Source organism: Dermacentor albipictus, chromosome 1 (assembly GCF_038994185.2).
Source record: "Dermacentor albipictus isolate Rhodes 1998 colony chromosome 1, USDA_Dalb.pri_finalv2, whole genome shotgun sequence".
NCBI classification, from domain to species: Eukaryota; Metazoa; Arthropoda; class Arachnida; order Ixodida; family Ixodidae; genus Dermacentor; species Dermacentor albipictus.
The window spans coordinates 129604215-129631556 of record NC_091821.1 but is presented as its reverse complement, the minus strand read 5'-3'; the positions used below and the strand labels follow the sequence as shown (position 1 = coordinate 129631556).

The following is a 27342-nucleotide window of genomic DNA, read 5'->3' as shown; positions in this document are numbered from 1 at the left end:
ATACAGATGGCCTCTCAGCCATGTGCTCAATCGACAGGTGCTTCTTTGCTTTTTACATCATGCACAAGAGACATTATGTAAAATGTAGCAACACAGTTGCATTTTTATTTCCAAGTAACAACAAAAAATAATAAAGACTAAAATAACAACTTATTATCCATTTCAAAAATGGGTGAATTCACGTGAAATCTACGCCTCCCCTCTTTTGGGACACGCAAAAGAAACAAAATATAAAGCAACCTTTCCAGACCACTGCGTCCTTTTGCGTCTTGCTTTTTCACAGATAATTAGCAAACCATTGAGAAGTCATTGGTTCCCATGACACTACAAGTGTGCAATGGAGCCTTATTAACGGTTGAATCATTTTTCATATTTCATTAAATGGCTGTAAGCTGCGTCATTGTAAACAATAAAGACGGCACCTTCTAGTGCATAGATGTAGGTGCACAGACTAGTATTTGGATGATTTGAATGTTGACACACAGCAGATGCTGCATTAATGTGATCTGTGCGCGTGCAGAGTACTTTGAAGACAAAAGTTTGGCAAAACTCGAGTGTAGAGTATGTGAGATGATGATGTCAAAGATGTACACAAAATGTACACTGATGTGCGCTTCTGCTGAAATGATCTTCACCAGTTCTTGAGCTCATCAAGAACTTGAACTATATAAGGATTGCCTCCAAGCTTTTCAGCTTCCCTCCGTGCTCTGCAAGGACAGACAGAAAAACCTTAGTTGTGAATCCGTAGAACTGTCAACAGCACACTTATGGGCCTACATGTCCGAATGAAGCCTTGTGAGCACACTAGCTTACTGCACAGCTTTCACAAGAACCACTAAAGTGAAGACAAACAAGAGGAATGAGAGGACCCAAGAAGCTTTTTTTTTTTTTTTTTTAGTGAGTAGGGACAAGGTTATGCATATTGGAGCTTAAGAAGGGCAAATCCCAAATGAGAAGGAGATGGGCCCTCAGTTCTGATATGGAAGAAGGCAGGAGAGGAATGCTGCTTGCAGGTGCTGGTCAAAGCAAAAAGAGAGCCTCTGCGGTATAAAGGGTGGCTCACCTCCATGCACATTTAAATCGCTTCTACCTTGGCTACTACTCAAAACCTTTTTTTATTAATTATTCTTGCGGTAGAATGCTCACTGGACAGTGCTTAACAACTTCAAGTGCATTATAGTCGAAATTTCCAATGGGGCCTGGTGAGGGCCCTTCATTGTATGTTCATTTGAGCCTCCCTCTTGTATGGCCTTCACCACTGTTCCCTAGCTAGGTTAGTGATGTAAGGTTTAGTGCTATCATATCCACTGGAGCAAATTAAAATTGCCAAGGACTGCTAGAATGGAAAATTTTGATGTCTTACTTTTGCTTGTGTGGGTGCTTTCAGAGTTTAATGCATCTAATAAAGCCACTCTGTTCAATATTACACCGGGTGATCTTTTAAAATGAGAACAGATAAAAAGAATTTGAAAAAAAAAAGATTTAATTGAAGTGAGGATGCCTTCTTCACTATTTGCTACTTCAGGACAGCAGATACTAGACAGGTGAGTAGCTGTTGTAGTCTGTTCACTCATAAACTAAACATTTTTCATTAATATTTTAATTACTGGTTGTAAGGCCCTTGTCGCAATGGCAGCATTGCAGGAGGGCTTCGTGGGAGGCAACAAAATTTTGCCTAAATTCAAAAGCACCACTTGCTGTTAACATATTTGTCGCCAAAAATTCACCTCTTTGTGCTTCGATTTGAGTGCTTGGCACACAAAGAGCACAGGAAGCACATGATGCTTCCAGCCTGATTCAGTTTCTTTACGTTAACGGGTTCACCACCTGTGCTCCCCTCTTACTTCACGACCCGCCGTGGTTGCTCAGTGGCTATGGTGTTAGGCTGCTGAGCACGAGGTCGTGGGATCGAATCCCGGCCACGGCGGCCACATTTCGATAGGGGCGAAATGCGAAAACACCCGTGTACTTAGATTTAGGTGCACGTTAAAGAGCCCCAGGTGGTCAAAATTTCTGGAGTCCTCCACTACGGCGTGCCTCATAATCAGAAAGTGGTTTGGGCACGAAAAACACCATAATTTTTTTATTTCACGAAGCTCATCTGTCAGCGACTGACAGTTGCTTGCAACACCAGCATATGGCAATGGATTGATCGGATGCTTCAGCAGGCCATAACAGTGATCTGCTTTGAATCACAAAAGTGTAAAATATTGTGGGCATTGCTACTGCCGCTATTTGTGAACCCTGTTTTGGAACCGCAATGAAAAAAGGCAAATTTTTATCGACAGATACCTCAACAAGCAATAATGTTTTTAAAATCACATCACTTGCACAAGCCTCCTGCGGCAACCCACCGCAACACTGCCATTACAACATGGTCCTTAAAACCAGTAAAATAAAAGTCAATTAAGAAGGTTTATTAATCAGCAAATGAGCAAACAGACTACAATGGCTACTTGTCCGTCTAATGTCTGCTGTGCTGATGGACAAATAGTGAAGAAAGTAGTCTTGCATCGGTCAAATCTCATATTTTAAAATCTGTTCCCATGAAAAAGGGTCACACGGTGCAATGAGTGACTTTAGACAAAGCGTGACTTATCTGAATATTTAGGTTTTACAGAAGTTTTCTTCAACTGAAATGAACGTAGGTAATGAACAAGAGGATAAAGCACTATTTCATGATGCCCTCCTACAAGAAAATTACAGAATCGATCAATGATCTTACAGTGCCAGCCACTATTTGGCAGGTCCTAGCACAAGACTCAGTCAAGAGAGGCCTAGTATGCTGCTATTTATATGCAAAAGAAAAAAAGAAAAACTCAATTCTGCACCCTGAAGTAGCTTTAAACGTGAATAGCTTGTTATAACATAAGCATAAGTCAATCTTACTTATGATCATCTTCACTTTTTGTGACAAAGATTGTCGTAATCATCACCATTAGTACTTCTCGGGTCCTGGCTTCAATTCCCAACTCAACCAGTTGTGTATAGTTTCCTTTGCTTTGTGACCGAATGACCAGCATAGAACTATATTGGTAAAGTATTGCAGGATCAGCAAAACCAGCAAACTTAGTGAGATAGGCTGAACTAATGAGATTGGCGACACACTGGAAGAGTTCAACTGAAACCTGGTTCACACTGCCTATAAGCATTGAGTACTCACATGTATTGTTATCCTTTTTCCGAAGACTGCATTTCACCACTAACAACTTAACATCGTCGCTCAGCACAAGACGTGCCTGCATGATTGTGGAATTTACTCGACTGTTAACCTTGTTTCTATCCATTGTGTATGTTGTCGCTGAACCTTGTGTAATCAGACTGTACGCGCAACACGAATAGTGTTGTATTTTCTGGAAGGTATGCGAGCGCCAGCGATTATGCTAGAATCTCCAACAAGTTATGTATAAAAGCTGAAGCACTTGACTTGCAGATCAGATTTCGACAATTTTTAAGTGTGCTTGCTGCTACTGTGTTTCGAGTGTCACTTGCTTTTATAGGCACAGGTTCACCCAATAAAAAGTTAGTTTCGTAACACAGTTTTGCTACGATGTTCTCCACCATCACTACAACATGACAATACTTTGAAAAATGTACTACTGGTAAACTTGAAGCACAAAAGAAAAACAGGAACAACAGGACGAACATGAACAAGTGCTTGTTCATCCTGTTATCCCCATTTTCCCTTTGCGCTTCAAGTTTACTAGTGATGGAACATCAACTAGCCCAATCTCAAGTCTTGTTTGAAAGAAAAACAGAGAAAGAGCATTGACATGTACTCTTGTACCCTGAACTACTGCAACTCTCAGTTAAAGTATTTGGCTAGTTTATTTTGCAGAGTTTAGCAACAAGTTAAAATATTTTAGTTTTAAAAAATACTGCAGTCCTGTCTCCATTTTTTGCTAACCATCAGTGCCCTTTAAGTGCTTGTCAGCATTTTTTTTTTTTGTATGCAAGAAAAAAGCCGTCAAGTGCAAGACTGCGGCTGCTTTTTAGAACATTATTAAATGACACATCACAGAACTCATTTTGAACAGCGCGAATAAAACAAGGACACGAAGAAACAAATACGACAGATTTGTTAAGTCGATATTTGTTTCTTCATGTCCTTGTTTTATTCACGATGTTTAACCTCAGTTCCAAGTATGAACCAACTAGCCCTCCTCAAAATGTTACTAACACATCGCACTTACTCAGCATCCAGTTTCTTTAAGACCTCCCTGGTGTAGGCAAACGATCCCAACTTCTCAAGGACATCCACAGCATACTTCTTGATTTCCAAGTCTTTGGTTCGCTTCTTTACTATGTCTTTTAGAAAGGTTTGGGTCAAAGGAAAATTGTCCATGTGTTTAAGCACCACAAACATAGCTTAGTCACCCTAGCAACCTTTTTCATTTTTTTTTTGTAGATGTAGTGGGTTTGCAACTAGTCGGTCTGTACTGAAAGTGAATGAAGGGAAACATGGGGGATAGGGAAGACTAAGGTGCGCAGTAAAACGGAAAACGCTAAAAACAAAAGGCATGGATATATGTTGAAGGTAAGAAGAGAGGGCAATATGAGCCACTATGCAAAGCAAATATAAAAAGACATACATATACTAATGACAATTTTATGACTTGGCTATAAGCTTCAGAAAACTTGAATCCAGAGCTTTTGCACTGTGTTTGGAAGGTTATAGGCTCGTTTAAATGAATCTTTTTTGAAATACACAAGTTGAAAAACTTTAGCTGCTGTAATCCTAATGGCAAATGCGTTCTGCTCCTCTCGGTGACATTACATTGGTTTGGTTAGCTAGCAGCAGTCAAGCTGGAGGTGGAAAAGCGAATGCTTGCATGCTAAGGATCACATTTCAGTGTAATGGTGATGCTGTGTACTAAGCCCACAGGTTTTCGCCTGATCAAATAGTCTCTTGAATACCACACAGGTCAGTGTTAGAGAGTCGAGCATGCCTCACTGTGCCATGGTTCCCAGGTTTCTGTTACACAGTTTTAAATTCACCCCCTTGTGGACAGATTAATGGCGCCATCTCGGGTTCAAACTGTGCACCGCAGGATACAACACCGAAAGAAGCCCAGGCTGATCAGCAGCCATGAAGCTGCTAATCAGCACACTAGTTGGTAGGGTTGGTGCCACAAATTGTTGGTTTTTTAAAGAACTGTGCAAAAATATATCAAGATAGTAAGATTTCCATAATGCAGTGACATAAGTGCAGTGCATTTTGGGGCAGTCAATAAAAATATGAGCACATCCGCCAATCACATGCATGCTATTGTCGCTCGGTGCAAAGTAGTTCACTTTTGTGTCAACAGAGTTGCCACAGTTATTATAAGGCAGCTTCATTTCTACATACAATAAAAAAAATTTACTGCACTGGTACACAGCTGAATGGTGCAGTCCTGCTACATTGTCTTCATATTCAATACCTGTTTCTACTCATTGCATACCATATTACAGACAACGCCTGTTTGTTATGGCAGAAGAAAAGTAGCATGCTCTATGTACCCTAGTGCGGCTAAACTGAAAATTAGGTTTCCACAAAGAACAGAGAATAATGTGGCCCCGTACTGCTTGCATAGACAATTTGTTACTGCTTAGTGCATGCAGTGAATACAATGATCAAGCTCTATTCAGTGGCCACGTCATCTATGTTATGTGCACCACTAAAACTACACAAAGGGGCTCCCCCATATTGGCCAAGGTCCTTAAGGCATGCAAATTAAGGTTAACATTCGGCAGATATCTGCCTGGTTGGAGACAACTGAATTAAAAAGAAACCCGATGGAAGGAGCCCATCAGGCTCTGAAACGTTGGGTCCTTAAAATAAATTTTTGTTGAGTTTTCCTTCTCTTTAATGCCAATTACTTGTACAGGCTTCAGCGTAAACACAGCATAGCTTCACTTAAATATTTGAGAAGAAAAGCATGCAAACAGAACATACATGCTTCCACAGGTGCGCAAACATTTGCTGCTGAAAACTAAACAGTAGTTTGATGATGCAGTGAATGACAGGAGCACCAGTGACTATACTTGCTACAGCATGAAAAGCCAACAAACACTGACACCAAGGACAACATAGGGGAAATTACTTGTGCTTAATAAATTAAATGAACAAACGATAAATCAATGGAAAAGAAATTGGATGAAAAAACAACTCGCCGCAGGTGGGGAACGATCCCACAACCTTCGCATATTTCCCCACCTGCGGCAAGTTGTTTTTTCATCCAATTTCTTTTCCGTTGATTTATTGTTTGTTTATTTCATTTATTAAGCACAAGTAATTTCTCCTATGTTGTCCTTCGTGTCAGTGTTTGTTGGCTTCTCATGATATGACTAATAAAAATTGGGCCCCTCAGTTAACCCCCTTTCTTTTCGTTTATTATACTTGCTACAGGTACATTGAGCCACAGAATAAAAAAAAATGTATGACCACCTCTCTGCAACAGCTCGGAAGTCACCTCAAGAAGCCGCCTTAAGGCAAATGCTGTGTGAGCTGTCAATTACAGTAAGCATGCGTACCAAGTTGCCAAAACAGGAAATATAATGAAAAAGGATTGAAAGTTGGGCAAGTTGGTACGGTAACATATTCTTGGTTTGCAGCGCGAAGTGACACACACACAGAGTAGAAGACAGGACGAGTGCTAGTCCTGTCTTCCTCTAGTCGGTGTGTGTGTCAATTCGCGCTACAAACCAAGAATATGTTTCCAAAACAGACACCCAATAACAGACCAATACAATTTGATTAAATTAAGGAGCAGCATGAAGCTGACAGTGAGAAAAGGATAACTACATGTTTTATCCACTTTGTGGTTTCACATACTTGAATCTAATTCTCGGGTTTTACATGCCAAAATCATGATTTGATTATGAAGCACGCCGTAGCGGGGACTTCGGATTAATTTTGACCACCAGGAGATCTTTAATTTGCTGCCAATGCACGGGACACAGGCATTTTTGCACTTTGCCCCCATCACAATTTGGTTGCAGTGGCCAGGATTTGATCCTGCGACCTCGTGCTTAGCAGCGCAACACGATAGCTGCTAAGCCACCGCGGCAAGTTTCACATAAACAATAGACAAGTTATTTTCCCAAATATGTACCAGCAATCCTGCATGCAGCTATACTGAATTTTCTAAAAACAAGATCACTACTACAACCACTGCACCACCCTCTATCTGAACAGGAAATTACTTGCGATCCCTTGCATCTTACCCTCTGAATGTATCGTGACTTGCAGACATTTAGTGCATTTTGGACTGCCAAGCCCTTTTTCCTCCTCCTTGTTCCATTTTTGGTCATTCTCTTCTGTCTGATTCTGCCACCTTGTGCTATGGCTGATCATGTTAAGGTGCCAGTCTTGCACTACAGTTATGGGGCAACCAGTAGGCTTTACTTTGCCTACTAACCTATTTCTTACAAAAGCAAGATTAATGTTAAAATGAGGGCACAAATTACTACTACTTCGCAAGATTAGTACCATCTTTTCCAGCTCTCCCTGGCATATGTTTTTCCGGCGCTGCTCCTACTTGTGTAGCTATGGGCCAACTCGCCCAAGACCAATGGCCCAACATTTTCTCCTGTGGAGCAAGGATACTCATCATCCGAGGGTCCTCTGGGTGCTTCTGGATAGCATGAATAATCGGAAACGAAAATTTCCCTTCTGTGAGATCCTCTGCAAAGCTCTTGTTATCTGTATACTGCAAGAAAGGCAAAATCATTGTTTCTCAGAGCTGCAATGTACAGAATAACTTGCACTAGTACAGTTTACGCTTGTTACAACGGACCCGTGTACAACAGACTTGCAGATATAACGAACTATATTTCAACCTTAGTTTAGTGTACCTATTTTATGAATGCAACAAAGTTTGCTTTTAACGGACTATCGGCTGCAGCGGACGAAATTAGCGGCAATTTCAGGGCAGTTTCATTGTTTGTGACTGTGCGCAGATGCTGCTAAAGCATCTCATGCTAGCTGGTGACACTGAATCTAACCCGGCCCCAACAAAGAGATTCTTAATGTTTTAAAAGAGCCGCAATCTTGGCAAACGTAATGTAGAGCAACTAAAGTCTACTGAAAAAAAAAGCTAGTTGATCATGACAAAACGTTCAGTGAAATTAAAGCACAGCTAGACAAAATTGAGACAGCCTGTGCTGGTATCGCCAACATGCAGATTGAATTGGATAAACTTCATGAGATAAGCACCAAAAATACGGCACAGATAGGTATACTGTCTGCCCGGATAAACGACGCTAAAAATAGATCCAGAAGAAATAACCTTGTTTTCTACGGCATCGAAGATCAACCAAATAAATTATGGTCTGACTCTGAGAAAATCATTATTGCACATTGTAAACAGTATTTACCTAGATGTACAGAATGAACCGTGTGATTATCAGTGTGCACATCGCATCGGGTCTTTCTAAATTGGAAAGTGCAGGCCTATAATTGTGAGGTTTGCTCACTTAAAGGCAAAGATCATGTCCTGTCTTCGGCTCGAAAATTCAAAGACATGGGCTATGCCATTGCACAAGATCTCGCTCCAAGCACGCGCCTTGTTCAGAAACGCCTCATCGAGTTTGGAAGGGCCCGTAAGCTGCGGTACATGTTGCGACATGAAAAGCTTATCACAGGTGAAAAAACCTACTATTTCTACCCCACTTCTAACCAGGTCATTGAGAAACGCCTTTAGCCATCATTTAGACCAAATTGTACACCGCGTCCACGGAATTGTCAGCCTTTATCATTCCTGCTCGCTAACATTCGAAGTGTTGTTCCCAAGAGTGACGCACTGTACAGTCTAATAGGCCCAACTTCTTGCGATGTCTACCTACTAACAGAAAGATGGCTTAACACATCCAATCAATGATACCCAAGTTCTTTCTTTCCTCTATCATTTTGACATATTCCTGAAAGAAAGACCCGATAACTCGCGCGGTGCGGGTATATTAATCGCCACTAACTGGAATCTGCACTGTTCACTTATAAACCTCTCTTCACTACTGGAAATGATTTGGATTTGATGCATTGCTACACACCCACACATCCTGATTGGTATTTGCTATCAGTCCCCTAGTGCCGACAATTCTCTCATGCCTTTGCTTCATGAAGCCTTAAATACGTTAAAAACATCCTAACAATCCTGTCCTTCTGTCTGGTGATTTTAATTTTCCAACTATAAATTGGTCCAATCCTGCCTCTACATTATCTAAAAGCAGCCCTTTTAGCAATTTCTTAAACACGTGTATAACATTTGGCTCAACGTAGCTCATCACTGACCCAACATGCATTACCACTCACTTGTCCAATGTTTTATATCTTGTATTAACAACTCACCCTGATAACTTTACCCTTACCACCTTATTGCGCAGTTTGAGTGACCACCTGAGAGTACATACTTCGTTTTATTGTAACGTACCAAAGAAACAAAAAAAATCAAAAAGCACTTACACTGTATGGTGAAGGGGACAATGTCAGCATAAACCGAGGATCATCTGAGTACTCCGACACCTCCGTTGCTAACTTTCCACTAAATTCTCTCGAGTCAAACTGGTTGCTTTTCAAAGCAGTGATGCATCACCCTATATGTCCTTACATTCCCACCATTACAATACAAGAAAGAACAACATCACCATAATGTAATGTATCCCTCAAACGACTAAATAATAAGAAAAAATGTCTGTTTCGTTCAGCCAAACGATCTAACTCTTCTTCCACATGGCAGAAGTATTACACAGTCGAGAAAGAATATGACAGGTTAACCTCTCAAACTAAACACAAGTTTCTTTCTACCACTTTACCAGCTATGCTGCAAACTAACCTAAAGCAATCTTGGAAAACCATTAATCCTAATCAATGGAATAAAAATTCACTTAACAATAGCTCCAGACTTCCGATGCCAGAGACTGAGGTTGCAGATTTTCTTAACACAGCATTTAGTTCGGTTTTTACTAATGAATCATCTGATGGCTTGCCCGATCCACCATACTTCACATATCCACTCATGCAAAATATCACATTCGATCTCATTGGCATTGTCAAAGTAACTGAATCATTGAAGAACTCGTCATCCACGGCAGTAGACTGTATCAACGCCAAAGTGCTAAAAAAATACTAAACATGTGTGTAGCCTGTCTTTATCTCTCATATTGCAGGAATCGCTTAACAGCGCTCCAATTCCACATGACCGGCAGGTAGGCAAGGTCATCCCAGTCTTCAAGAAAGGAAGCCGATCATCACCGAGTAACCACCGCCCTATTTCCATATCAAGCCTCTCTTGAAAAATAATGTAACATATTTTATACTTGCGTGTTGCTAACTTTTTAACATCTGTCAATTTTTTTCACCCAAGTCAAAATGGTTTCCAGAAAAATTACTATTCCTGTGACACCCAACTTGCTCTTTCCTTGCACGAATTACATTTAAACCTAGATCGCAACATCCCGACTGACACAATATTTTTAGATTTCGAAAAAGCATTCGAGAAGGTCCCCCATGGTCGTCTCTTAATAAAGTTAAACCGTCTTAACAATCATCTGTGTGTTCCAAGCTGGATTCGAGGGCTTTTAACTAACCGTCAGCAGTTCGTATATGCTAACTCACACTCTTGATCCTTAACACCCGTGCTTTCAGGCGTACCTTAAGGTATCATACTTGGACCCCTCCTTTTCTTAATATACATTAATGACCTGCCTTGTAATATTTCTTCTCATATCTGACTCTTCGCAGATGATTGTGTGGTTTACCGAGCAATTACTAAACCCACCGACCATTTCGCGTTACAAAGTGACCTATCTCGCATACAAAACTGGTGTAACACTTGACTCATGTCATTAAATATATCTAAAACCGTGTTGATGTCTATTCACAGTCATCGTAATTATGATATGCATAATTATAGCAGCTATAACATGCAGATTGCAACAACTGATTCATTCAAATATCTTGGTGTGTATATCCCACATGACTTAATTAACTGGGACCTGTCATGTTAACCACATAATAAATTCTGGTAATCATACTCTAGGTTATCTACACTGTAACCTTTTCCTCGCTCTTCCCTCTATTATAATAAACAACTTACCTTCCAAACTTTTGTGCGGCCCAAGCTGGAGTATGCCAATGCTATTTTTGACCCGCACCACAATAATCTTATTAACGCCCTAGAGTTGGTTCAGAACCGGGCGACAAATTATTCTATCTAATTATTTGTACAATTCAAGCATCTCGGCACTAAAAGCCTGAATAAGCTTAACCGCCCTAGCCTCATGCCGTAGAATAGCCCGTCTTAACCTTTTTCATAAATTTTTCCATTGTTTTGCTTTTTGACAACCCGTACATAAAAAGAGTTCATCGCATTGACCGCAGCAGTCACTCTAGCACAGTATATCCCCAAGCCCACACCGTGACACTCCAGCAATCATTTTTTTTTGTGCGCACAGCACGATACTGGAATAGCCTGCCCACCGAAGTTGCCAGTATCATCGAACCACTTGCATTCAAGCGGCTCATCAAAAACATCCCATTGTAACTTGTAGTATCTTTGTCTGCCATTAACCACCCACTCCCTCATGTAATGTCTCAACAAGACACCTTTGAGGAAATAAATAAACAAGTTTTTGTCAAAATCGGTCGTATAAAACGGACTTTTGCCGTGTCGACATGGGCTGACAATTGACTTGCGAGGGTTAGCCAACGATCGTGGCTCAATATCACGCACACGAGGGATGAAGGCGGGGCGGAAGCACGCAGTTTTCTTTCTCGCGCGAGGTAAGAGGGGAGGGGAGGGAGAGGGGGTCTACTCTGGCGGCTGCTGCTTACAGCGCAGCTGCACGTGCGCCTTATCTTGAAAGAGCCCCTCACCAGCTCTGGGGATTTTGAGCTGACAAGCGCAGAGCATACAATGCATGCTAACGATCGTGTTTGCAAAGACTTACATCGCTACGCGCTGCCGAAAGGTCTGAAATTTCAATCCGAACGCCGTTTTACCTTTGCCTCGTGGCGATCGCGCTTCAAGCCGGACGGTGACGTATTCGTGTCTTTGCGCCTAGGTACTCGTGTCCGCAGTGTGATGTCGCTCATGGTGACATGCAACTTTGAGAATTATTCAAGGCAACATCTGTTATTTATGTGATCTGCAGCTTGAATTGACGAATTGAAGTTTAGAGAAATAGTAAAATACACAAATGGAATGTCTGCGTGTTTTCTCTTTTACTTCGCACCGAAGCAAGAGAGATGTACTTTCGCTTCGTCTGCTTGTTCCCACGGTCGTGCAGTCATGTGCGCAGGTACCGAAACTATGCCATTTTCTATCATGTTCCAGAGTGTGATCATGCTCTGCGATACGCTTGTTCTGCCTCAGTATTCGTGTAGCACTGAATTATACCGCTAGTCATGTGTCCTTGTGCACGGCGTGCAAAATCGTGGGCTGTGCGAAATGAGACAATCACAACAGTTCACGCGCAACGTGATCAACAAAAATGCATGCTGGGAAAAAATAAATAAATAAATAAACAAGAAAGAGGAGAAATAAAAAGTCAAGGCGGGGCCCATGTGACGTATGTGTCACGTGATCCTCGAGGTCCGGTATGGGAGAATGCAGGGAAGGAATTTTGCTTGCGAAGGCTTGACGGGGCGAGTGGAGAGAATGTCGCACTTGGCAGTGGAGCTCGCCGCCTGAAATCATGGGTTCGTGGCACTGAAATATTTCTAGCTCGACTATTAATGAGCTGATTTGAAAATTTTTTTCGGCAGAACACTCGCTAGAGAACACGTAACAACTTCCAGTGTATAACCAAAATTTGCTGTGGGGCCTGGTGAGGGGCCCTTTAAAAAGCGATCTGCAATGTGGACGGAGTGCGTGCTCATGCGGGCGCCGTATCTTGAAAGCAATCTGCAATGTGGACAATGTGCGCCCAGTGCTGATAGATTCATATGCGCTGTGCTTTCGGCGTTTAGTTCGTGTTGAAGTGAGAGACAGCACAAAGGTCAATTCGCTCGCTGCTGCTACCGCGCTTCCTCACTCCAATGTTTTGACAGTAACCTTCCGCGGTTATCGAGCAAGATAGGCTCGTGTTTACCTATGTGCACGTGACACTATGCTTGTTAATTTAGTTAGTAAGTGAATGTTTACAGCTTTATACAGCCCATAAAACTAATATTCTTACTTCGCATAGCTGTCTACTAATTTGCTGTCACAATCGATACTTTGCCTCCAAGGTGAAACTGACTTTTTATGTTGTTTTTTATTCTGGACATTCTTCACTAACTTTTTGCAATAACGTTGTTACACATCACAACGAAAGTATCGGAAGCGAGGCATTTTGGATATTACGAACTTCGGATGAAATGGACATTTTTTGTAGGGTTATCAGGGTCCGTTGTAACAAGAGTCAACTGTATTTTAACAGGCAAAGTAAGACCAGATCGCGTACATACCACAGCTCTTGTCAGGCATGACAAGATGAAGTATATGTATATAAACACACATATCCTGCACTGTGAACAGTTGCTCAATCAGCGATAGAAAGTGAAGATCCAAAAACTTTGCTAAGGCACCAAGTGAAGCAAAATTTTAATAAATGATAAGCTGTGCACAAATAGCCATGCAAATGCTCACGCACACACAGAGACAGACAAACACACACACACACACACACACACACACACGCACACACTATTGCTTATTTTTTTTTTTCAGAAACAAAATTAAACATACCTCTTTTAGGACCAGGTTAGCATAATCATCCCTTATCTGGAAGTAGAGCCCCAAGGTGCCAATCAATTCGCTGAAATCACTGCAGAAAAAGAAGACACCAATAATAACAGTAAGCTCTTTATCATGGAGAAGGCTTCAGTTCTTGAACGCTGCAAATCGTTTTCTTTTCCTTCAATTATATATGACACCATACAGGGGACTGAAAAGTTAACCATTCATCCAATTTCCATTACATTGTGCAATATCTTTTTAATGTGCAATCAAACCTCAATATAACGAACACAAATGTAATGAATTATTGGATAGTATAATATAGCAAATCTAATACCGTAAAAAAATTTTTGACGGTATCAGAATGTATGCTTATAACAAATATAGGACATACCGAAGGTATTCTCTTGTTGAATGCAACTTCATTATATTGAGGTTTGACTCTATTCACAAAAAATGTTCTGTATGATGATATTCCCATTCACAAATCTCTAACCACAATTGTTTTTACTGACACAGCCATGTCAACAAAACACCTTTCTTTATCTCTTGAACTCTTAACTGTTTTGAATGTGTTCTTGTACCAAAGGATTTAAACAGATAATAAGCATTAATGGAAATATTAAGGGAGAAATGGCCAGTGGTAGGCCACTGTTAACCCCTTAGCTGCCAATGACAAGTTAACTTGTCATGGCAAAGGTTGCACTACCTTCTATTTTTGACACATAAATAAATGATACACCATTTCCTTTACCTTTTTGTTGCTGTTTTTTCAACAGGAGCAGTAAAAACATTATAGGCATTCCTGGTACGACACTTTTAGAAGAAAAAAAAAAGGCAAGATAATGCGGATTTTAAAAAGCTCCGCACTTTTCATCTATTTTTCAAAAATATTTCTGCAAGTTAAAGGATTTAAGAAATGATGCCCAAAATTTCAGTGAGGAGAACTTCAGGCAGAACTTGTAGCAAGTAAGAGCATCAGCTGATAAACAGCATCAGCTGAGAAATGCATTGATCCCATTACATGTGATCACGTCAGCCTGCCAAATCTTCACCAATTCCCTAAACCAAGCATATCTGAAAAATTCACTGGGACATTAAAAAAACTGTTAAGTTCCAGATACAAAGGTTTCACCCAAATATGCGCCTAAATGTCTGAACCCCAATGAAAATGTTGCATGGGGTTGTTGGAGACTGAAAACTAGAACCTAACAATGTGCATTCATAAGTGCTCTTTGGGAAAATCCTTTGCTTCTCCCCGACCCCCAACTTTCCAACAAACATAGCTTGATGCACAAAAGTCTGACTTCGGTCCTTTCTCAAAGAATGGTGCCAAAGGCCTCATGCTGAACAGCAATACCTCACTACTGTAAAGCCCCGGAAGCAGCTTCCATGGTGCTGACTGATGCTGTTAGTCACCGAAGTGCAAATCTGCAAGTACACCTGACTTGCATAACTTGCTCCTTGACGCTGCAGTTAAGCATACCCATGCAAGCCCTCCTGCTGATCTTCCTTTCCAAGCTCACTGGAGAACAGATTGTCAATGAAAGAAGCAGAGTGCACTAAGCACTAGTAGAATGGAACCTATTAACGATTCTAACTCAATGCTGGCGTCAACCCCAACCATCCAGAGCTGAACTTCAAGACAATGCGAATGTTCTTGTCAAGAAAGAAACAGCCTGAAAATGATGCCACCAAGGAACTGGTAGATAATAATTTTATTTAGAAATCAAATCTGTTAACTCCAAAGTTCCTATGTGTCTTGCAAAGTCATAAGTGAGACGATACGGAAAGCAATAGAAATAGATCTAGAAGGTTCAGATGACTTAAACAGCCCAGGAAAACCAGCAGTTGTGCACTAAAACATATTGTACCCATAAATAAGCTGCTGAATGCTGATAATGTCAATTGATAAATTGAGTAGACGTGTTCAAGGATTTTTTTTGGGGGGGGATAAGTATGAAAGTCTTATCTGCAACAATGAACATTTGTCGAACACTGACAAGTTTAAATACTTTAATAGCTACCTGATGGTGTAAAGCCAAGGATTACGTTGATGGGTTTTTACTGAAAGACAGTGATTACCAGAGTGCCATAGGCAGAACTACAAAAATCCTTCAGATGAAAGGAACTTGCTATAAATGACCACACAAGCTGTCTGCTTTTATTAAAGTCCATCTCTTCTGCTGATGACATACATTCCTTGAACCTCTCTATGATGAAGGTGTCCAGAACATCAGAAGTTGTGGGGCTCTTGGTTTTAGGCCCGAGTACAGCACACCGTTAAAGGTAGTAGTAGAAAAAGAGTTTACCCTCAGAAATTCAGCTGCACTATGACCAAAATAAATCTAGCAATTCAGAGAGAAATAATACATTTTGCGAGCTTGTGGAGTTTCTCAAGGAGGACAACAGCAGAAAAAAAGCCTTGGAGCTCACAAGACATTGCATGCCACCACTAAGAAGTTAGAAGATCAATGGAATGCTGACAGTGCCATTTAGTTTCAGCTATCATGCTCACCACAGCAAAAAGAAAAAAAAAAGTTTGATGTTTTGTGACTTAGGGGACCAAACCTTTACTATTATACGATACAAAGGAATATCAGTGTGAGAAAATTGAGAAGTTCAAAGAAAATGGAAGATGCTTTTGCATTGCAACAGCTACCACTTAGCAAAGGATTGCTGGAACATCATGCTCCTACACTATGACATATGCTAAGAAAAGCACTTCACGTTCATTTGTGGCTACAGCATGTCACAGCACAATCAATAATAATAATATTTGGGGTTTTACGTGCCAAAACCACTTTCTGATTATGAGGCACACCGTAGTGGAGGACTCCGGAAATTTTGACCACCTGGGGTTCTTTAACGTGCACCTAAATCTAAGCACATGGGTGTTTTCGCATTTCGCCCCCATCGAAATGCGGCCGCCGTGGCCGGGATTCGATCCCGTGACCTCGTGCTCAGCAGCCCAACACCATAGCCACTGAGCAACCACGGCTGGTACAGCACAATCAAGTGTGGAACAATCTGGCAGATGCAGAAGTGACAAGTACTGTGCCTAAGACTGATAAAACTATCCAACTACAAACAGCCATAGCCTGGGCTCAAAACTTCATTCATCAACACAAATGTATCAGGAAGGATATAGTGCAAAACTCTGCTACACTAGGTATTTGAGGGGAAGAAAGCATGGCACTTTGTTTGGTAAATCGTACATTTGGTACCAGAGGAAATGACAGTCAGTGGAGCTGTGGCTGAGGAGGGCAACTCTGGTGATTTTTTTATGTTCACTGACTTTAAATAAAATTTTGAATTTGTGGAGGGATGAAGCAAGATGGCAGAGCAGTGTAACAATACGTTCACCTTTGCTCTCTGATTAGCTGCACCAAACAATATGAATGCAAGTCATTGAGTTTTCCTGAAAATTATTTAAAAATTGTTTGCTTGTTCCTGACTCATGTCCACCGAATGTATGACTTTTTACCACTACCCTGTGCTTGTTACGTGAGTCTACACGCTACTTTTTCTATGGGACGACGGCCTACAATCACCGTTTTGACAAACGTGATAACCAGTGCTTACTCTTTGCCTTGCTGCAGCACAATGCATTGAGCTTGAGGCACGTGAGCTGCCTCGTGATGAGGCAGGTCAAAAGCAAATGGTGATCCTTCAGCGCTTATACTGTCGCTGAAACAGCCACTGTCTAGTTCGAAATAGCTGGAAAGGCTCCATGTGTCCTCAGAAAACATTGCCAGCTTCCCTTTTTTTTGGAGTCGGCACCATGTACATTACGTGTTTATCATGCATTCTGCTTGTTTACATTACAGTAGAGTAGGCTGCGATGTCATCAATTCATGGCAGACGTCACACAAAGCAGCTACCTGTTTCAATTTCGATGCCTCGTTTATTGGTTATTTAAAATTATTGATGAGTTTCTAAGCAAATTGAATAACCCTACCGGTGACAGGACTGCCAGTGCTATTTCAAAATGACATCCTAATATGGTTTAAAAACTGCTGGAGTTGCCCTTTACCATAGTGGTCAGCAAGTTTGAGTTAAGGCCCTTTAAGTTTTAAAAATTTGTCATGGAGTACCATTCTTGTTTATTGCAGCAACTTTTCAAACAAATGACTGCCATTTCTAACTTGCAGATTATGATGATTTTGCAAGCAGTAGTAACACCATAGTTATCACACAGTTACAACTACCACTGGCAAGTTGTCACTGGCAGAATGTGAAGACTGTAGAGTAGACTAAGAACCACTGAAACATTGTATGGCTGGATGCTAAAATGTCATGTAGACTGCCTAAAGCCAAAGAGAATCAGAGCAACATACAGCTTGGCAATAACGACAGTCGCAATAGGAGACAGCAACACTGATGCAGACGTGCTATTAGAACAACTGGAAGCCTTCTGGGATGTACATGTATAGCCTTTGTCAGAGAAGTAACAGGACTGGCTGCTTTTTAAAAGTTTATTTGTGATATTCGAACATAAGAAATGAGTGTTAATGAATTGCTTTGTACGTGCTCAGAGTAGACATAGCCAAGGAAGGGCTTCCATGTAAATTTAACAGGCAGCGGAGCTGTTCGGCTTATTAGAGCATTTAGGTAGGTGTTACACAAGTGACACGACGGATGCAAATTCTGGGATTGGGCAGACAACTAACATTAAGTTCTGCATTATGGAAAACCCCTCGCAAGATGTGGAACATGATTCAGCAAGTATATGGTGACAAAACATTATCAAGAAGACATGTCTTCGAATGGCACCAAAGGCTTCAGGATGGAAGATGCAAGACAATCCCAAAGTCAGCCGTCCATCAACTTTAGGAGAATGGTTTATTCGACTAGTTGGTACCGATTCACAATTACTACAGCACAAACAATGAAAACAAAGCGAAGAATGAAACGACAGGACCATGCACCAATCAACATCACAAAGAGCTGCAAATGTGGAATATGTGCACCAGTTACTGCATGAAAATCACCTCATTACTGTGTACACGATATCAGAAGATCTGAAATTGAACAGGGATACATGTCACCAGGGGCAAGATCACGCAAGCCTCTCACTTTTCTAATGTTCCCTTGCACGCTTGTGATTTGCTGGCGCTGCACTTTTGTCAGCGGTTGTCAGCATCGCGAGGCGGGAGTGCAAATTGAACACTGTATCCTCAGTGACGTAGGATGCGAAAAGAACGTTTGGAAAGTGAGATGTTTGCGTGATCTCACCCCAGATCTTGCACAACCGAAACTCAATTCATTGGCAAGCCAACTATACAGCCTGCTCTGCGCCATGTCAGAGAGTCAACAAACCCTGCTTCAGCGCCCTTTGTGCTGCGGTGTGGAGGAGTGTCACATCCTATCCTGACCATTGCCTCGTCAGAAAAGTTACTGCAAGTTAATCACCGCACCTTTCCAGCTTGTGACATCTAATTAAAATTGTCAATACATTCATCAAGTAGTTTGAAATGCAGTGACCTTCCTTTCTTATCAACACAATATGACGCCAATACAAATTTTCTTTGGGTAGAAAAAATATTTGCATTACCCAAAAACAAACTAAGTCAGTATGCCTAAGCTAAAAGCTTAGAAATAGTTGTACTATTCTGAGATTTGTGTTGAGCACCAACCATTATAAATATTTCACTTCAAGAGCTATTAACTACGAACATCATTTTTATACTAGAAAAAGCGGAAAGTGCCACTGCATTTGGCAGGTGAATAGCCCATGCCTTACCTCTTGTTTTCACTGAACAGTTGCATAAGCCGTACAGCTAGTCCAAAAAGGCCTCCAGTTTCTAAAGAAAATAAGCATGACACTGTCACCGGCAAGAATAAATACACATTATCTGTACACCAACAGATGGCTTAATGGTAAGTCAAGCCAATAGCTTCAATTCAATTATTAAAAGACACCCTCGAGGTACCACAGAAAGCAAAAGCACACTAATAACAAAAAGCTGTGCTTCTGTAAATGTTAGGGAGCAGTATAAACTGCCATTACAGTATGCTTCAGAGGGAAATTTTGGGGAGTTACAGCCTGGTGTGCTACTGGCAGGATGAGATTACGAGACACAGCATCTTAAAAAAGACGAGTTTCTGCAAAGAATTGGCACATAGCCAGGAATTGAGAGTTGCATTCTCCAGTAGATAGGACCAACCCAGTGCTCTGTTCATTTAGAGACTGCATGCCAGAACAAAGCAGAAACTAAGCATTTTTGAAAAAAATTATGTCCTATAAACTTTTTGACACCGACAGTACAATGTATTGCTGTTAATGTATTAGTGTAATACCAGTCATGTAGACTGAGTAGTCAACATCTCTTGTGCGGCTGGAGTCCCACTTTGGTGCTCTGGTAACATTTACTGTTATAGTATAACCAGCACCTTGCTCACTATTGGTTTCTTATTCCTACATCATTAAGTGTGCATGCAAGTACAAATGTGCTTTTTGCAACTCAATCTTGCTGCACATGGCAATCACACCATGGGTGGTCATATAATGGCTATGAGGCTGAGAAGAAAAGGATGTCACCTTCACAGGGCAAGTGCATTGAGCATCACCGAAAGAGCTACACATTTTGAATTTCTGGCAGCACACAGTGTTCTTTGAGTAGCCAGCCTAAGCAGAAATCCCCAGTGTGAAAAGATGTTCAGTGTTTGCAGATAAATAGGAACAAAAATAAAGGTTTGAAAGTGGGCTTCAATTGCAACTCTAGTTGGTTCTCACATCACGTTGTGAAACAGATACTTCTACAGACATGGGAAACTTACTTTGTTTAACCATTGTGATATAGTCATCCTCTGAAGGGCAGATGTAATTATCCCTCCAGTATATCTCCATGCCTTGACCGCGGTGAAGCTCCAGGCACTGTTCTGCACAAAGCATACTATGTCCGTGAATATTCTTGCTGCCTATTTATCTGACCACCTAAACACACATAGTAAACAAGTGGCCCAAGATTTCAGATGTCCTACAGCAGCTACTTGATTGATAGTGCAATCCTAAAACAGAGCAAAGAAACAAAGACGCAAGAAATGTGCACACATAGCAGAAGCACTCTCCTTCCTCTGTATGGTAATTTCGGTACATTACCCGAACTATTCCAAATTGAAGTTCTGGATTAAATTATTAGTCAGATATTAGTCCGCAAAGCTACACCAAGGCTGTGAAGGACACTGTAGTAGAGGACTCTCAATTTTGACCAGATATGGTTCTACAACATGCACCAAATTCTCAGTAGCGCATCATTTCTGTGTTCATCATGGTGGCAAAGCTATAACATCCTTGTTACCCTGCATTCTAAGCAATACAACTAATTCCGCTTCAAAGATGCAACATCTGACTTAATGCCCATCACAACCATGGCAACAGTGGTCCTGCAGCTGTGATGCCGTTGCCAGCATTGGCCTGCTTTGACGGTGTCCAATTTGCACAAGCAACATTTTGTCTTGTTTATCTTTTTACAACAGGTAATGAGGCTCACATAAGCACACATAAAGTTACAACAATTCAGAACTTGTCCATCAGGAGTGATAAGCTATCCCTTTCTGACATGGCTTGCATGTCACGTTTGAGCCTTTAATTAGGAATGTGCATACAAAGAAGCAATACAAAAGGGAACAAACATTTGTGTTCAAACTGGTAATTTTCTCTGCTCCTGTGCTTAAGTAAATAAAGTTGCATGGGGGGATTCTTCAACATAAGAACTACATAGGTTCTGACTTGCATGGTTGCAGAGACTAGTGTTTGGACACAGACTGAGTGCTCCCTCTCAAGTTGATGCAGTGTACACCACACTCTCAAAAAAATGTTTTGGCATGCTTGCTTTAAAGGGCCCCTCACCAGGTCTGGCCATTTCAAACTGACAAGTGCAATGCGTACAGTGCACGCAAATGATTGTGCATGCAAAGTTCTATGCTGCTGCGCACCGCAAACAGAGCTGAAATTTCAAACCAAATGCCCTGCGCCCTTCTCCTCGCGAGCGCCACACTCCCAGCTGGAGAGGCAACATCAATTGTGCAAGTGCACCTACGTAGTTCGCTGCTGTAACGTCACTCACAGTGGCACATGACTTTCAGAATTATTCAAGGCAACAGCAGTTATTTGTTTTATCTGTTGCTTCAATAGATGAATTAACGTTTAGAGAAATAATAAAACCTACAAACCGAATGTCTGCGTGCCTTTGTTTACTTCGTACCGCAGCAACAGAGATGTACTTCCGTTTCATCTGCTCGTTCCCATGTCGTGCAGTCACACACGCGGAGAGTGAAACTATGTGATTTTCTACCATGTTCCAGCATGCGATCATGCTCTGTGATCCACTTGTGTCTGCCTCAATGTTCGTGTAGCACTCGCTTATACCACTAGTCAGGTGTTCCCATGCACAGCACGGAACATCGCGTGCTAAGCAAAACGAGACAAATGCAACAGCTTGCACGTGAGACCATAAGCAGAAGTGTGCCAAGCAGCAAAAAGGTGAGAAAAAAAAAAAAGAATACAAGGCAGGGCCCATGACGTATGCATCAAGCATCTTCCAGCTCCAGTATGGGGGAACGTAGGGAAGGAATTTCACTTGTGGAGGTTAGATGGGCGCAAGTGGAGAGAGTGTATGTTGGCGGTGATGCTCGCCTCCTGAAATCATGGGTTCACAGCACTGAAATATTACTATCCCAGCTATTAACGAACCAATTTGGAAACTTATTACAGTAGAACACTCTCTAAAGGGCACGTAACAACAGCCAGTATAAAACCCAAATTTACTATGTGGCCTGGTGAGGGGCCTTTTAACGATTCATTTGGGCAATCTTTCTGGGACTTGAAATTTTTGTTCTTATCACCGCACAACATTCACAGACTGAACTATCTGCTCTGCAGAAACTGTAGCCAATGACCATGATGAACAACTGAAAACTAATCACCATTAGCTGCTCTTACCCAATCACTCCTGTGCTGAGAAATCAAGAGCCACATAAGGCCGGTATCTGTGCCAAAAGAGAATGTAGGCAGGCTCACCAGTGAAAACAGTGGTGGCCCGAGGATCACCTAGCTGTAGACACTTCTCAAGGCTGAGGAAGTAAACATAGTTAGCAGAGTTTATGGTGCTGGCCACTCCAAAGATGTGATGAGCGACAGGCACACCTCTTCGAAGCAAGGAGTTATCCTCAATGTCATCAATCCTATGGAAATCGGGAAAGAAAAAGACCTGTGAAGCCACAGCTCAATAAACTGGGCATGGATAAGCGACCACAGAACAGGCCAGCACAAAAAATCTAGTACCTGCACTCACCAGTATGTGGCTGCACAACTTCTTTCACAATTCAGAAAAAGAAAGCAGTGAATTGCATGTACTAATTTAATCTCACAGCACCTAAACCAACAACCTGTTCATTAAATCATGCAGGCAGGAAGCTATGCGCAGGACTGATGCATCATATGCAGTATTGCATGTGCATGAAAAATGAGAGTGTTGATTGCCGTGAGCCACGACTCACAGCAATCATTGCAGCCAGCCAATCAGTCACTGGAGGGAAAGAGACTTTTGGCAGTATCTTCATACGTTGCCGAACTACAACAACCAAGAACACTCATACTCATGCAAACAAAGTTTGGCTATGATACTTACAAAAGACTAGAATTGTGTAACATTTGAACAATCTCTGTTACAGCTTGACATTTTTCAGGGGATATTTTCAGCCAATAATTGAAGGCCTGGAAATGAGAAGCAGAAATTACAAATTAAAAATGGAACCAACATCAAATCTGCTAGCAAGCACGGCTTTGGCACTGGGAACTTGTGTACTCACAACTTGGATGACAAACGCATTAGAAAAGAATAATTTCGATACAGCAATTACAGAAAAAACAGTATGATGACTTCAATGTTAGACTCCCCAAAATAGTCTGCAGTAAATTACAGGCCATTCACACAGGTGTTCACACACGGTGTCATGATTCACATTTATAAATACACAGTTGTATTAGTGACCTCAAATGAGATTGAATAGCTTTCTGCAATCTATCAACAATAACTTTGACAAATCTTATGCATCTAAAAGAGCACAAAGCTTAGAACAAACAAAGACTGGATCATAAGTACACATTACACTTTCTCCGGAGGTTACAACTTCGTATTATATTTACTAATCGGATTAAAAATAAGACGTGTACTTGGAGCACCAAGTACACTTCACAGAAGCATATACAAAGTTTATTCGAATATCTTAATGTGCTAACTACAGCCTTGAATAAAACACAGCAGGTAGCTTGAACATTCCAGAGCTGCGATAGTGCACACTGTAGTATGTGGCATTGCTGCACGTGCCTCACATGTCTGCCTTGTAATATGTGGATTTCTTCTATAACGAAATATGGCCCACCAAGCTACCATGGTACATGGATAACATGTACAGCTTGGAAGAATAAACTGACTTGAAAAACAACACAACAAACGCACCAGAAAAGCCGACAGAACAAATGCTACCTTTGGGACTAATGACGCAATTTTCCACAAACCGGCTTTCCAAGGTAGCCGTTTCAGAACTGCAATGCTCAAGAATTACAAGCTTATTTTAACATTTCTAACATGCCATGGCACAATTCAATTTGCATATTAATAACCATTAAGCTATGATCTCTTCAGGACTAAAGCAAAATACAGCATGCCACTACCACCTGTTAAAAGGTGAGCAATAAAGAAGCAAGTTTGAGCAAACTAGACTGCTCCAGCTATCTGGAACAACTCCAACTCCAACTCAATCTCCAACTTTGATCCAATTTCATAAGGAATGCCCAGTTTGTGATAGGTGGGAACACATGAATGAGCATATGGCGTCTGAAATAACTTTTGTTAACATTATGTATTGCTCTTACTCTAAAATGCAAAAAGTACTGCACGAGCCTTGGATGTAAATAGTTACGACTACTTATCCGCTAAAATCACTCTGTCCTTCATGTCTATGTGTGCAAAAAATGAAGGGAAGAATGAGACACCAGAGAAGACACGTTCATGCTCCACTGGATAAGCTGGCACAGTTTCGTCTGTCTTTGCAACACAGACTGTGGTGAAAGTCAAAAGCAAGAAATGAGTGCTACTTAAAAATTCAAAGCAGACAGCAATACCCCAGTGGGATAGAGAGAGACACGGAACAAGGGTATATCCTGTATTTCTTCTCTCTTATCTTATTCTTCATGTGCAAAAACATGAAGTAAAGCTAACTTACCAAAGTTTCCACCCCTATTCATTCATACTCAAATTTGCAGTGCAGATGGACTTAAAAATTAAATTGTGTGGTTTTACGTGACAAAAGCGCAATCTGATTATGAGGCACGCCATAGTGGGGGACTCCAGATGGATTTCAACCACGTAGGGTTCTTTGGCACAGAGCCAATACACAGCACTTTTGTATTCCGCCCCTATCAGAACTGTGACCGAACACGCGACCTTATGCTCAGCAGCATGCGATAGCCACTGAGCTTTCGCGGCAGGTTGTGAATGGAATTCTATGGCCTACTCTGTCTAATACCACTTTAAGTGACAGCACTTGCCTGGTTCTTCAGCAGAAATCAATGACTCACCTACGTTATGAGAGCAGTATATAGATGCGAGGAAAAGTTGGGGTGTGGGAATCTTGAGTCTCCACAGTGCAGGATGCTGACAACATAGTGCAGACCCAGTAGTCCCGACCTGGTATCCTGACTTCCTAAAAATTTTCCTCACATAGTTTGTTGACCATAAACCAGACCAACTTGTCTGGTACACTTCATAAGTGGAGAACTTTTCTTGGAGTAAATCTGGATCCATCTCTGATCAGGCCTTACTGAAAGCCAACGTTAATTATTGGTTTTGTGTGCAAACAAGCAAAGCACTGTCAGTAAGAGTGGTGTTAGACAAAATGTCCCGTGAAATGCATTCACCAGAGCCCAGAATCAACACGGCAATTGAGTTTAAACAAGCGCTGCTTTCCTAGTGACCAATTCTATGACTATGCACTACAATGTTAGTAACACAAAGCGGTGCCACTAGCAAACAAACATAAAACGAACAAGTTATGAAAAATCCTACCCAATAAACATGCAACCATCACAATAAATAACAGACTACACAAAATCTCACCAATTCACAACATGATACTTTACAGTATTTGCCCCTTTGCAAACGAATTCTGTACATTTCCAGAGAGGTAATGTATAACACATTATAAACGTTTCCTCACTGCAATGCAATGACACAGCATTGTTATGACTTACTTCTTTGTAAGCAATGATTTAACACAAATTTTACTTGGTGTACACCACATGCGAACAACAAACAATATGCTTACATTCTTAACACATAGTAATGATATATGATGTTTAACTAAGGTACTGTTACACATTTACAATGGAAAAATAATGGTGGTACTCGAAATGCCCTCATGAATTTTGGATATTTTATAACAGCACCTTGAAAGTTTACTAGCTCTACAAGAGCCTGCAGACACTTACAGTATTGATACAAAAACATAAGTAAACTTAGCATCCATCTTACCTCTGCCAGTTTGGTTCTTATTTGCTTTCCAGGAATTCTGACAATGTAATAATAGGGTTGAAGTATCGCCTGAAATAGTTTACAGTAGAGAAGCATTAACCATGAGCACGAAGACTTCCTTAGCAGCTCCAAGATTGAAATGCAGATGTACGATGACACCATTATACGAAATGACAACAATAACACTTATGTCACTTGTTTTCAGAGAACTGAATTATTATAGTCTGGCCTTCTCAAGTTTATCCAGTTTGTGCTGCAGACTAATGATGATTTTTAGCTGTTTACATTGGTACATAGTATCGACTACATGACGCAAACAGGAAGGTAATGTGGGCGTCATCTACGAATCGCCCTAGGCGATAAAGGCGTGCTACCTACACTACACCTCCTTAAGGGTCAGAGCTAACCGTGAAAGGAGAAACAATGTCAGCGATTAACAGTGCGCAATTAAAGCTCAACACGCACAGCTAATGTTACACGAAAGTGAAGCTGTAGGGTCATCAACACAAGGGCACCACGACGCCGGTACCGTAGTTTACAGCGACGAGTTGCACTCGCTTTAAATAAGAATAAAGTTGCTTTAATACATGATAGTACTCACTCTTTCCATTTCCTCGCTACTCATAGATTGCTCGTTCTTGTCCATGGTGCGTCAAACGTAGATGTAGTTATAGTAAGTTCTTCCCGCGACTGTTCCGATGAAGCGTAAAAAAGAAAGAGCACTGCGTGAATACGAATACCTAAAAAAAAAAAGCTAGTACTGCACACGTGTACAAAGCACAACACTAGTGAAAACACTGCTCCGTTACGTATCATTCATTTCCTATTACTGGCATGATGGGCACGCACATGGTGAATCGCGACACACGTCGATCTCATGCATTGAATTTAACGAAGGATCAGGCGCACCTAAAGCTCCAACACCGCAGGACTTCCTAAACTTCTATGTTGCAAGTAAAGTTAGAACATTCTAGCAAATTAAACGGAGTTTCGCCACAGCTGGGCCAGGTTCATTGATTCGTGACTACATGAACGCCAGCGGAAGAGTTGCGGCAGCCGCTCGAATCCGCTGGAACTGCTGCGGAAAGGAGGAGGGTAGT

At 41.3% G+C, this 27342-nt stretch overlaps 1 protein-coding gene across 4 annotated transcripts; it reads right to left on the bottom strand.

The window, feature by feature from the left end:
* Nucleotides 1-73: 73 nt before the first annotated feature.
* qm (geranylgeranyl pyrophosphate synthase quemao) lies at nucleotides 74-27342 on the bottom strand. 4 transcript variants are annotated; one of them, XM_070525642.1, is made up of 12 exons: nucleotides 27092-27342; nucleotides 26844-26932; nucleotides 26243-26311; nucleotides 25291-25532; nucleotides 23339-23424; nucleotides 22729-22892; nucleotides 20487-20588; nucleotides 19450-19510; nucleotides 13713-13791; nucleotides 7475-7694; nucleotides 4194-4308; nucleotides 74-707 (listed from the first exon to the last, which is right to left on the bottom strand). In XM_070525642.1, the coding sequence occupies exons 5-12, from the start codon at nucleotides 23359-23361 to the stop codon at nucleotides 632-634; spliced, it is 840 nt and encodes a 279-aa protein (XP_070381743.1). In that variant the 5' UTR covers nucleotides 23362-23424; nucleotides 25291-25532; nucleotides 26243-26311; nucleotides 26844-26932; nucleotides 27092-27342; the 3' UTR covers nucleotides 74-631. The 4 variants fall into 4 exon arrangements, with proteins under 4 accessions (XP_070381743.1, XP_070381734.1, XP_070381737.1 ...); XM_070525633.1 differs by lacking the exon at nucleotides 25291-25532 and having other exon boundaries at nucleotides 27152-27341; XM_070525636.1 differs by lacking the exon at nucleotides 25291-25532 and having other exon boundaries at nucleotides 7592-7694; nucleotides 27152-27340.